Source organism: Nycticebus coucang, chromosome 14 (genome assembly GCF_027406575.1).
Source record: "Nycticebus coucang isolate mNycCou1 chromosome 14, mNycCou1.pri, whole genome shotgun sequence".
Lineage (NCBI taxonomy): Eukaryota > Metazoa > Chordata > Mammalia > Primates > Lorisidae > Nycticebus > Nycticebus coucang.
Genome location: NC_069793.1, coordinates 4,342,522 through 4,354,898, shown reverse-complemented (window position 1 = coordinate 4,354,898; position 12,377 = coordinate 4,342,522). Strand labels below are relative to the sequence as shown.

Below are 12,377 nucleotides of genomic sequence, written 5' to 3'. Positions count from 1 at the left end.
CACAGGCACTCCCCCACATGCACACACATGCACACAGGCACTCCCCCACGTACACACACACTCACACATGCACTCTCCCACATACACACACACACAGGCACTCCCCCACGTGCACACACACTCACACAGGCACTCCCCCACGTGCACACACACTCACATGCACACAGGCACTCCCCTACGTGCGCACACACACAAAACACTCCCTCACGTGCACACACACTCACACATGCACTCTCTCACGTACACACATGCACACAGGCACTCCCCCACGTGCACATACACTCACACATGCACGCAGGCACTCTCCTAGGTGCACACACACACTCACACACAGGCACTCCTCTAGATGCACACACACACACACACACACACACACACGCACGCGCGCGACACTCCTCTGAGCGCGCGCACACACAAGCGCGCACACGCGACCCACAGGAGGTGGCCCAAGGGGCGGAGCGGGGCGGGCCGAGTCGGAGGGAGGAAGTGTGCGGCCGTTGCAGGGGCTCCCGGGGCCGCCGCTGCGAGTCCTCCGTGGGTTCGAGCCATGGAGCCACCGCTCTACCCGGTGGCGGGGGCCGCGGGGCTACAGGGTGACGAGGACCGGCTGGGGGACACCGACGGGCCCGAGGCCCCGGTGAGGAGTGGGGCGCGAGGGCGCGAGGGGCGCGGGGGCCGGGTGTCCCGGCCGGGCTGTGGGCGGGCGTGGGGCCCCCGCGGAGCGGGCCCGGGTGCGAGCGGCGTCTGTCCGCAGCTGGACGAGCTGGTGGGCGCCTACCCCAACTACAACGAGGAGGAGGAGGAGCGCCGCTACTACCGCCGCAAGCGCCTCGGCGTGGTCAAGAACGTGCTGGCGGCCAGCGCGGGCGGCGCGCTCACCTACGGCGTCTACTTGGGTACGTGTCCCGCCGGCCCGGGAAATGGAAACCTGCGCCCGGCGGCCTCCCTTTCCGTCGCACTTCCCCTTCAGCCGCCCGCGAGGCTGCAGCTGCGACGGTCCACAGCCCACGGGCGGGGGAAGGCAGGCGCAGCAGAGTCCCCGAGTCCCAGCTACAGTCTGTGCGTAGGTGGGCGGGGGGCTGGGCACCCTGGACAAGTCGCGGGTGGAGCAATGCCGGTGGGATGGTGGCAGAACGTTTGACAGATCTGTGACCTCTGTCATGAGGGACATTGGAATCGAGGATCCCTTTGGTGACTGGAACAACCCCCCCCCCCCCCGTGAGGCTTGCTTTCTGGCCTTTGCTTGGTTGCCCCCGGAGCCAGGCTGCTCCCTCCATGCCTGCTCCCTGCTCCCAGGCCTCCTGCAGATGCAGCTGATCCTGCACTACGATGAGACCTACCGCGAGGTTAAGTACGGCGACATGGGGCTGCCGGACATCGACAGCAAGATGCTGATGGGCATCAGCGTCACACCCATTGCGGCCCTGCTCTACACGCCTGTGCTCATCAGGTGGGGCGGTCACCCCCATCTCAAAGGGGTGCAGAGGCCATGGGGACAGGGACCTGGGGAGAGGCCTTGGTGACCTGGGAGGGTGGGAGCGAAGTGGGTGAAAGCTGAGTTTGGAGAAGGAAACAAAAGCTTCTCCCGTGGCACATTTTTTTTTTTTTTTTTTTTTAGAGACAGAGTCCCACTTTATCACCCTGGTTAGAGTGCCATGGCGTCACAGCTCACAACAACCTCCAGCTCTTGTGCTTAGGCGATTATCTTGCCTCAGCCTCCCAGGTAGCTGGGACTAGAGGCGCCCACCACAATGCCCAGCTATTTTTTTGTTGCAGTTTGACTGGGGCAGAGTTTGAACCTGCCACCCTTGGTATATGGGGCCAGCGCCCTATTAACTGAGCCCCAGGTGCTGCCTGCACATTTGTTTTTGAGCAACAGATTCCCACAGGCTCCTTGTCTGACTTGCCTGTGACCCATGTGACATCCTCCCTGACAGCCCAGAGCCAATGGGTTCAGGCAGTGGGGACACTGCTTGTACCCTGGCCCAACCTGCAACAACCAAGGGCATTTCTCACAGCATGGCTGGAGACCTGAGCCCTGGAGGCATATGGTACAGCCTCTCCACCAGAGCAGAAATCCCCTCCACAGCAGCCTCCCTGATGGGACCCAGAGACAAAGTGGGTGGGTGTTGGTTACCCCATTAAAAAAATCTCCTTTATCACAATTATAAAAATAGCATTGGAATCATCATAACTGAAATCAAAAAAAGGATAAGCCCTCCAAAAAATTGGCTACCTCTGCTGTCCTACCAGCATGCAGGGATACCCTTCACATCCTGTCACCACTGTGTGTGTGTGCAATGTTCATTTTGGCTTAGCTCTTTCTTTCTTCCTTTCTGACAAAGTCTCACTCTGTTGCCCTGGGTATAGTGCTGTGACTGTGACATAATAGCTCACAGCAACCTCAAACTCTTGGGCTTGAGCAATCTTCATGCCTGAGCCTCCTGAGGAACTGAGACTACTGGTGGCTGAAAACTGTCGCTTTTTTTTTTTTTTTTTTGAGACAGAATCTCAGCCCTAGACAGAGTGCCTTGGCATCACAGCTCACAGCAACCTCCAACTCCTGGGCTCAATCGAGTCTCCTGCCTCCACCTCCCAAGTAGCTAGGACTATAGGCGCCCACCACAATGCCCAGCTATTTTTTGGTTGCAGCCGTCATTGTTGTTTGGCTGGCCCGAGCTGGATTCAAACCCACCAGCTCAGGTGTACGTGGCTGGCGCCTTAGCCGCTTGAGCCACAGGCGCCGAGCTGAAAACTGTCACTTTTAATAATAGCAGTACGCCAGACACAGCAGCTCATGCCTGTAATCTCAGCACTCTGGGAGGCTGAAGTGGGTGGATTGCTTGAGCTCATGAGTTTGAGACCAGCCTGTGCAAGAGCAAGACCCTGTCTCTACTAAAAATAGGAAAACACTAGCTGGGCATTATCACAGGCGCCTGTAGTCCTAGCTACTTGGGAGGCTGAGGCAAGAGGATTTCTTAAGCCCAGGAGTTTGAGGTTGCTGTGAGCTATGATAACAGATAACACCACTATACCCAGGGCAATAGAGTGAGACTCTGTCTCAAAAAAAAAAAAAAAAAAAATAGCAGCAAACCCTTATTTGCTTGCTGAGTGCTTTATAAATGCAGTTTCATTCCCAACAGTCTGAGGTAGATGCTCTAATTTTTTTTTTTAGAGATAGAGTGCTTTGGCATCATAGCTCACAGCAACCTCAAACTCATGGGTTTAAGATATCCTCTTGCCTCAGCCTCCCAAGTAGCTGGGACCATAGACACCCACTACAACGCCCGGCTATTTTTTGTTGCAGTTTGGCCGGGGCCGGGTTCCAACCCGCCACCCTCGGTGTATGGGGCCAGTGCCCTACTCAATGAGCCATAGGCGCTGCTCCGATGCTGTAATGTTTTAGGTGAAGAAACCATGAGGTTAAACAACCCCTCCAAATCCCACAGGCAGAAACTGGTAGGCTGAAGGTTTGAACCAGCAGAGTGACTCAAACCTATCTGTTCACCCCCTGCCAAAACTACTGGGCTGATTTTCCAGAGGGTATGCCAGTCTGCATAGACTGCTGGCTATATTTGTCATTTTTTTTTTTTTTGGCAGTTTTTGGCCAGGGCTGGGTTTGAACCCACCACCTCTGGTATATAGGGTTGGTGCCCTACTCCTTTGAGCCACAGGCACCACCCTATATTTGTCTTTTTTTTTTTTTTTTTGCAGTTTTTGGCTGGGGCTGGGTTTGAACCTGCCACCTCCAGCATATGGGGCCAGTGCCCTATCCCTTTGAGCCACAGGCACCACCCCTATTTGTCATTTTTGAAACCATATTCTCACCAGCATTGAATGAGCATTTTTACTGACATTCTTACTTTTTGCTGTTTTGCTCCATCAAAATGTACAGTACATTTTTTTTATGACCCGCCCTTCCCTAACTAGACCAGAGGAGTCTGCCTAGCTACTTAGTAGGGGGTAAAATCAGAATAATGATGGCACCAAGGCTGTGTGACAGAAGAGAAAGTATCAGAAAAGCCGGGTCATTATTTATTTATTTACTTACCTACTGAGACACAGTCTTACTGTGTGGCCCTTGGTAGAGTGCCGTAGCATCACAGCTCACAGCAACCTTAAACTCTTAGGCTTAAGCAATTCTCTTGCCTCAGCCTGCCAAGTAGCTGGGACTACAGGCCTCCGCCACAATGCCTGGCTATTTTTCTGTTGTCGTTGTCATTGTTGTTTTAGCTGGCACGGGCCGCGTTTGAACCCGCCAGCCTTGGTGTATGTGGCTGGCGCTGTAACCACTGTGTGACAAGTGCCAAACCAGCCAGGTCATTTAGATTGAGCTTCCTGGAAGTCAAGACAAAGAAAGGAATTAATGAGCACAAATTAAGACCTGAAGATGCCATCAGTGTTCTTTCACCTGATCAGTCTCCATGCTGATTGGGACCTTATCTTATCACTTACCAAGCTCTTTTTCCTGTCACTGTGTGACCTTTTCCTAGACCCAGACAGGAGGAAACTTTCCAGCTGACCGGGAACAATGGACAGGGAGGAGAGGCGCTGGGGCTCCTGTTTGCTACCCCCAGCAGAGATGCCTCTTCTTCCTCTTCTCCCTGCCTGGATCATGGCCCTGGGATGTGTCCCTGGGCCCAAAGGTCGCTGCACATGAGTTTGGAGAATGGGAGAGTCAAAGAGCCCAGAACACAAATGAGGCTAGATGTGCGCTTGGGCCACTGTGTCTATATTCCAGCCGTAAAAACTGAGGGTATGGATATGGTGTTTTGTCTGAGGCCACTCAGCAAATCTGAATCTCTCAGACTTTATCTTGGGGCCCTCGACTCCAGGGTCGGGGGTCTCTCCCCACCTCACATGCCCTTGTGAGCTGGGACCTGGAGTTGTGACCCCATTTGGTGTCAGTCAGGTAGGCTTATGGTGTCAGCCTTCTTCTCGTTTACAGGTTTTTTGGCACCAAGTGGATGATGTTCCTAGCTGTGGGCATCTATGCCCTGTTTGTCTCCACCAACTACTGGGAGCGCTACTACACGCTTGTGCCCTCGGCCGTGGCTCTGGGCATGGCCATCGTGCCTCTTTGGGCCTCCATGGGCAACTACATCACCAGGTGAGCCTGGTTGGCCATGGAGCCTGGTCAACCCTCTGGGTATCGCCAGCCTTGGCTGGGGGACTTTGGGTGAGCTCCTTCTGACTTTGGGTTTCAGTTTCCCTGTCTATGAGACATTGGGGCTGGCCAGCTCATAGCTTGGGGCAGGAAGTGGCAGTGTGGCAGAGGTCGAGTTGGAGAGAGCCTTCTCTCTTCTGTTGTCCAGGATGTCACAGAAGTACTATGAATACTCCCACTACAAGGAGCAGGATGAGCAGGGGCTTCAGCAGCGTCCACCGCGGGGCTCCCACGCACCCTATCTCCTGGTCTTCCAAGCCATCTTCTATAGCTTCTTCCATGTGAGTGCATGTGGGCCCTGGAAGGACACACACCTGGGAGCCCATTTCACAGTCTCAGCCCTCTAGTCCCACCTTCCTTCCTTCCCCTTCCTTCATTCCTCTCCCTCTACCTTCCTCCTTCTGCCCCCCCCCTTTTTTTTTATTAAATCATAGTGTGTACATTAATGCAATCATGGGGCACCATGCACTGGTTTTATATACAATTTTAAATATTTTCATCAAGCTGGTTAACATAGCTTTCCTGGCATTTTCTTAGTTAATTGTGTTAAGACATTTATATTCTACATTTAGTAAATTCCACATGTACCCTTGTAAGATGCACCATAGGTGTGGTCCCACCAATTACCCTCTCTCCACCCATCCTCTCCCTTCTCCCCTCCATCCCTTTTTACTAGACTGGGATCACTATATTGCCTAGGCTGGCCTTGAACTCCTGGGCTCAGGCAATTCTCCTGCCTCAGCCTCCTGAGTAGCTGGAACTAGAGATGCCCACCACTGCACCAGACCCCACCTTCCTTTCTTGTGCTAGCCCTGGCTTGCTCACCCATAGCCACTGTTAGCTTATCCGCTCCCTGTCCACAGTGCTGACCAGGAGGGAGTCATCCTCATTGGGCACCCTCCTAACCAGGCCTCCCCAGAACTGGGAGGGCTCCTGTCCTTCCAAGGCTGTGCCCAGGCCCCTCCCCAGACCAAGCTGGTGTCCCCTGCCTGGCCCTATGTCTGAATCTGGCCCCAACTGCCCTTCTGTCCACAGCTGAGCTTCGCCTGCGCCCAACTGCCCATGATTTATTTCCTCAATCACTACCTGTATGACCTGAATCACACGCTGTTCAATGTGCAGAGCTGCGGTTAGTCCTCATGGGGCGAGGAGGGGCCCCCAAAGCCACCCCTATCAGCCAGCAGCAGGTACTGGGCCCTCACTCCCAGGGTTCAGGGCTGAAAGCCCAGCATCCCACAACACTGGTGAGCAAGGCATAGGACCATGCAGGAGTATGGAGGACATCTGACCCAGCCTGGGGGGGAGGTTGAGAGGATGGGGAAGGCTGCCTGGAGGAGGAGCCATCTGGGCTGAGGCTGCCAGTGGGATCTCTCTTGGGGCCAGGCCAACAGAGCTCAGTCTGTGCAGGGTGAAAGTATGGAGTTGTGAAGTGGACTGGCGGGGTCCCCAGCCTCAGGGCAGTAGGGTGAGAAGGGAAGGGAGAGATGTTCCTCTCCTGGGGCATACGGAGCCCCAGGAGCCCTAATCCTGCAAACTACTCCCTAAAGGAACCCTGCCTTTCCATGCACCCACCCGCCCCCTCCACCCCATCCCCCTGCCCGCGTTGCTGCAGTTCCCTGTGGCTGAGTGGACAGACTTCCTCTCTCCTCTCCTCCCTCCCAGGCACTCACAGCCATGGCATTCTCAGCGGCTTCAACAAGACGGTTCTGAGGACACTGCCGCGGAGCCGAAACCTCATTGTGGTGGAGAGCGTGCTTATGGCGGTGGCCTTCCTGGCCATGCTGCTGGTGCGGCTCGGGATGGGGATAGGCCAGAGATGTGGGTCTGGACTGACCCCTGGAGGCAATGTCCTGGGCAGGGTTCTGGCCCCTGGGCAGGCCTTAGGAGCCAGGGGAGGGGACCTGAGGCTCGGAGGCGTGGCTGATGCCTGCGGACCGAGACAGAAGTTGGAACCAGACGCCTGGGAGAGAGAGACTAGGCCAGGACCCCAAGGTAGAGCTGGAGGCGAGGTCCTAGGGGACCGATGGAAACCTGTGAGGGCATTGGGAACGGGACCCAGGGTCGAGGGCTGGAAGGTATGGCTCAAACCTGGGGGGGAACTGGGAGGCAGAATTGAGGCATGGGGGGCGTGGCGGGACGAGAACATGGCTGTAGGTGTATCTGTAGGGAAGGGGCCTTGGGCTGGAAGGCGGGGCTGGGGCAGGGCTTAGACGTCTGAGGGGCTTGGGGGCGTGGCTGAGGCGAGGCCGGTCCTGTAGGTGTGTTTAAGGGGCGGGGCTGAAGCCCAGGGGTGGGGCCTCGGGTCTGGCGGGCAGGCCGCCCCCTTCACCACCAGAGTCCACAGGTGCTGGGTTTGTGCGGCGCCGCTTACCGGCCCACGGAGGAGATTGATCTGCGCAGCGTGGGCTGGGGGAACATCTTCCAGCTGCCCTTCAAGCACATGCGTGACTTCCGCCTGCGCCACCTCGTGCCCTTTTTTATTTACAGTGGCTTTGAGGTGCTCTTTGCCTGCACTGGTATCGCCCTGGTAAGTACAGCCTGATACGGTTGCCAGATAAAAGACAGAATGTCCCGTTGAACTTGGATTTCCGATAAACAAATAATTTTTAATTACATGTATAAGTATGTACATGTCCCAAACATTCCCCGCTCTTTTTCTCTTCCTTCTCCTTGTCTTGTCCCCATTCTTCCTTTACCTTGGGCAAGTCATTTTAACCTCTCTGAAGCTGAAATGGGAGAACAACCGTAAAGCATTTGGTTCATAGTGGGGGGGCGGGTACAGCCCTTGGTGTCTTAGGACACAATCTAAGCATTTTCACGTTGTATCCTCAAAACCTTCCCATGAGCCTTGGAGGGAGTTAGCACTCAGAGGTCCAGAGAGGGCAGGGTGTGGCCTCAGTGACACTCCAGTGTTTGTTCCTGTCCCCTCAGGGCTATGGTGTGTGCTCCGTGGGGCTGGAACGGCTGGCCTACCTTCTTGTGGCTTATAGCCTTGGTGCCTCAGTTGCCTCAGTGCTGGGCCTGCTGGGGCTGTGGCTGCCACGCCCTGTGCCCCTTTTGGCTGGGGCAGGGCTGCACCTACTGCTTACCCTCTGCCTCTTCTTCTGGGCACCTGTGCCTCGGGTCCTGCAACACAGCTGGATCCTCTACATGGCAGCTGCCCTCTGGGGCGTGGGCAGTGCCCTCAACAAGACTGGTCTCAGCAGTGAGTATAGCCATGGGTACTGGGGGGCTGGGCAGGGGGCCTGTGGCTACTTCTGGGCAGTTGGTGGAGTGTACACATCCCAGGGGTAGACACAGGGTCCCATGGACACACAGAGGGTCTGCTGTGGGGTCCTGTAGATGTGACAGAGGTAGATGGGGATTCCTGTGGACATTCCAGGGTAAAAGGAAGTCCCGTGGACACTGTGGGGACAGATGGGTAGGGCTATGGACTCCTTGGAGGCAGGTATGAGTGTTCTATGCCATGAACATTCTGTTGCCACTGCAGGGTGGGCTTAGGGCCCTATGGACACTGGGGGGCCAGGGTGAGACCCTGTGATACATGGGGTAGGTGAGGGACTCTGTGAACAGCCCACAGGAACAGTGTGAAAAACAAATCAGGGATCTCTCCCTTTCATACCGGATGACAAGCCTACCTTGGCCTAGTTTTCATGACACGGGGAGCAGATATCTGGGTCTTTGCTCTGGGAACATAGGTAGCACAGATGAGCCTGTCTATACCCAAGGGCATAGGTGCAGATATGGGACTGTTTATAGAGAGGAACCCGGGGCAGGCACCAAGCCCAGCCCAGACTTCCCAGTACCAGAGTCCAGGCCCCAAGTCAGGGCTGCTAAGGAACAGGCCTCTGTTTGCAGAAGGTGGGGGTGGTCCCCTGTCAGTTGTATGATGCTCTCTGCCTGCAGGTAGGTACATGCCAGTGACAGGCAGCTGGTATGTGGGCACTTGTTCTGATGGCCACTGCTCTTAACAGTTTTGAACATCATCCAAGGGTATGAGGAGTGGCAGAGGTCTTATGTGTTGCAAGGGCTGTCTCAGGTGACCGCTGCACCCACCATTTGAGAGTCAGGTGTCTGTCTGCGGCAGGGGAGGGAGCCCCATATTTTGGACCACATTCTCTTGGCCTTTTGCTCAAAGGCAGCCAACTCTGGGGAGAATCCAGCCTGGGTATCTTGGGCCCATGTTTTATCTGGACTTGGACCTAGTCCTGGCATCCCCTCTACCCAGCTTCATGTCTTGTCTCCTCCTTGTGGGCCCCAGGGACTCTGTGTTCCTTCATAGCAGCCCTGTGGGGTGCATCACATTGCAGGGCCCCAGGACAGGGGTGGTAATGATCTGAGTACCTGATGAAGGTATTAATGCCAGCTCACACGATTTGCTGGGTGCTGTGCAGGATTTCTCAGTTTAGAATTTTAGAACACAACATATAAGCTCATTTCACAACCAGGAAAGGTGGCTCTAGGAGTTAAATAATTTGCCCAAGTCACCTGCAGAGCCAGCATTTGAACCCACATCTCTGCATCTCTAAACTCCACTGCACAGTCCTGAGAACCAGTCTGCCTCCTGACTTCCTGTCCAGTGCTCATTCTTCCCACCATGGGGAGGATTCTTTGGGAAACAAGTATCCCTTTCCGCACTTAGCAGGAAGTTGATTACTGCAACAGTTGCCCTCCCTAGCCCAGGCTGAGGGGGAGAAAAAGCCCCTACACTGTTGGCACTGGGAGCCTGGAGTCAGGGACAGGACAGACTGAGCATAGAGCTTTCTTCTTTTGGGGCCACACACCTGTCCCAGAGTGAAACCCACCTACAGCCACACAGCTCTGGTACCCACACCTACCTGTGCTTCCCAGCAGGGCAGTGTGGTAGCCAGAGGCTCCACTAGGGGGTGAGCTAGGACTGTCTTATAGCACTTCCTGGGTGCTCTCCACCAGGGGCTGGGACCAGTGCAGGGCCTAGAGGAGCCACAGGTAGGAGGTCTGCAGCCCCAGGCTGCAGCTGACAACTCTCCCTGGAGCTGCCCTGTTCTTCCTGCCTGCAGCACTCCTGGGAATCCTGTATGAAGACAAGGAAAGGCAGGACTTCATCTTCACCATCTACTACTGGTGGCAGGCCGTGGCCATCTTCATCGTGTACCTAGGCTCCAGCCTGCCCATGAAGGTGAGGCTGGGTGAGGTAAGGGGGGTCTCCCATGCCTCACCCCCAGGAAACATACTTTGTGAGCACTCACCTTGGTTTCACAGCCTCCTTAAGAGCATCGTGTCCCAAAGGCCAGGCGGTTGGTCAAAGACCTATTCCCCCAGCCCACCAGGTGGCTCCAACCCAGCACCGCACTGAGCATGGTAGAGTCTGTCTCCCCCTGTGGCTTGTCGGGGACTGGGCTCCTCGTTCTCTGCTCACCAATAGTGCTGGGTTCAGTTTACTAAGTCTGATCAGCATTTAAAAAAATGAAATATAGAAAATAGCAGGCAGGGTGTATGCCCAGAGGTATGTATGTACCTACTGGGTTACAATGCACAGAGCCCGGCTGTGGGGCTGAGAAGCATTGCTATGGTCCCCTGGTGTTTAAGGGACACTAAGTCACCTCAGTCCTGCGCAGGAGGGCCAGGCACTTTACCAACACCCGCACATCTTCTCTATGAAGCAAAGGGATTGTCTCTCTCCCCTCTTAAAGTGAGCGAAACCGAAGTCCCCAGGGTGGCCGGCTTTGAACCTTGCCGGCAGGAGGGGACCCAGGAAGCGTGGTTGGGGGGTCCTGGGGGAGTCCAGCCCGAGTTGGCGGGGAGGGTGGCAGAGAAGGAGCTGGGTGCGGGGCGGGGTGGCGTGGCGTGGCCCGTTCCTGCGCGCGGCGCGGCAGCCCGCTGGTGCCCTGCTTCCTCCCCCTTGCGCCCAGGCCAAGCTGGCGGTGCTGCTGTTGACGCTGGTGGCGGCCGCGACCTCCTACTTGCGGATGGAGCAGAAGCTGTGGCGGGGCGTGGTCCCACGCCAGCCTCGTATCCCGCGGCCACAGCACAAGGTGAGCGGCTACCGCTATCTGGAGGAGGAGAACTCGGACGAGAGCGACGCGGAGGGTGAGCGGGGCGGTGGCGGCAGCCGGGGCGATGGCGCGGAGGAGGAGGCGCCGCCCGCGGGGCACGGACCAGGCCCCGAGCCCGCCGGCCCCCACCGCCGGGCCTGCCCCTACGAGCAGGCGCTGGGGGGCGACGGCCCCGAGGAACAGTGAGGGGCAGCGGCCCCGGCTCCGCCCCCCGCCTCGCCTGCCGCAGTTCTCCGCACGGCAGGTCAGGGGGCCTCCGTGGGCCCTGCGCTATCTTCGGGAAGGACCCCTGGTCCCGCCACAGGTCCGGGGTCGCCTGGAACTTCCGCAGCCCCCCCCACCTCCCGCCCCAGCCCAAGGTTGGAAAGCGCAGCGCAGCCCCAGGGCCATCGCCCCCACCACGTCCAGCCGCGAAGGGCTGGGGACCTCCTGCAGCGCTTTGCACCTCCTATCCCCAAAGTCCACCAAAAGCCACGACTTTTTATAGAAAATGAGCAATAAAGAGATTTTGTATTGTAGGGACCGGGGATTCTCAGGCGGTGGGGGACAGAGAGCGCTCGGTGTGTGTGCCTGGCAGGCCCGGCCGCTAGGGCACGAGTTGCAGGAGGCTTTGACCTCTCAGAATGCCGGAGTGGGTGTGAGGGGAGCGCATTCCCCCTGCTGGGCCGTCCCCTAGGCTCCATCCACCGGACTGACCTCCCTGAGGCCCCGCCCTCCCCATGCCTGCCTGCTTTGTCCCCCCACCCCCATCCACCCCAGAGAGAGAAGACAGCAGCAGAGCGTGTGACAGAGTGGCTAGTCTCTGTGGATCTGGAGGACGGGACAGACTCCAGAGACCCAGGCCAGACTACCCCTCCAGGCGACCTGTGCAAGCAGCCCCAGACCTCTTGGTTCCTCATCCTTTATTGTCACAGCTCTCCTAGTGACACCTTTGGAGGCAGGGTCCACCACCTTGGTCTGCACAGTTTGAGGCTGGGGAATGGTCATCAAAGCCCGGGTAAACTTGGTTACTGCCCTTTCTAGCCTGCAACCTCAGCCATGTTGTCTATGAGAAACACGCTGGCGAAGGGGACAGACCCCCTCCAAGGGCCAAGGGTGCCCTTTCTCCAGCCCTGTTCTGTACAGAGAAGACTGAGGCTCTACTGTGAAGATCTCTGAATGGCTGGGTGAGGACA

General features: G+C 56.8%; 1 protein-coding gene across 1 annotated transcript; it reads left to right on the top strand.

The window, feature by feature from the left end:
* Nucleotides 1-459: 459 nt before the first annotated feature.
* UNC93B1 (unc-93 homolog B1, TLR signaling regulator) lies at nt 460-11,733 on the top strand. Its single transcript, XM_053561648.1, has 11 exons — nt 460-637; nt 755-896; nt 1,297-1,450; nt 4,949-5,110; nt 5,316-5,448; nt 6,203-6,296; nt 6,830-6,954; nt 7,512-7,694; nt 8,099-8,372; nt 10,207-10,325; nt 11,059-11,733. The coding sequence occupies exons 1-11, from the start codon at nt 548-550 to the stop codon at nt 11,386-11,388; spliced, it is 1,806 nt and encodes a 601-aa protein (XP_053417623.1). The 5' UTR covers nt 460-547; the 3' UTR covers nt 11,389-11,733.
* The last annotated feature ends 644 nt before the right edge of the window (nt 11,734-12,377 follow it).

Bases quoted from the DNA above. Each gene is read 5' to 3' on its own strand.
- UNC93B1 (XM_053561648.1), top strand. From the start codon at position 548: ATGGAGCCACCGCTCTACCCGGTGGCGGGGGCCGCGGGGCTACAGGGT. The intron at 1,451-4,948 runs GTGGGGCGGTCA...TCTCGTTTACAG, and splicing joins TACACGCCTGTGCTCATCAG to GTTTTTTGGCACCAAGTGGA. The intron at 10,326-11,058 runs GTGAGGCTGGGT...CCTTGCGCCCAG, and splicing joins GCTCCAGCCTGCCCATGAAG to GCCAAGCTGGCGGTGCTGCT.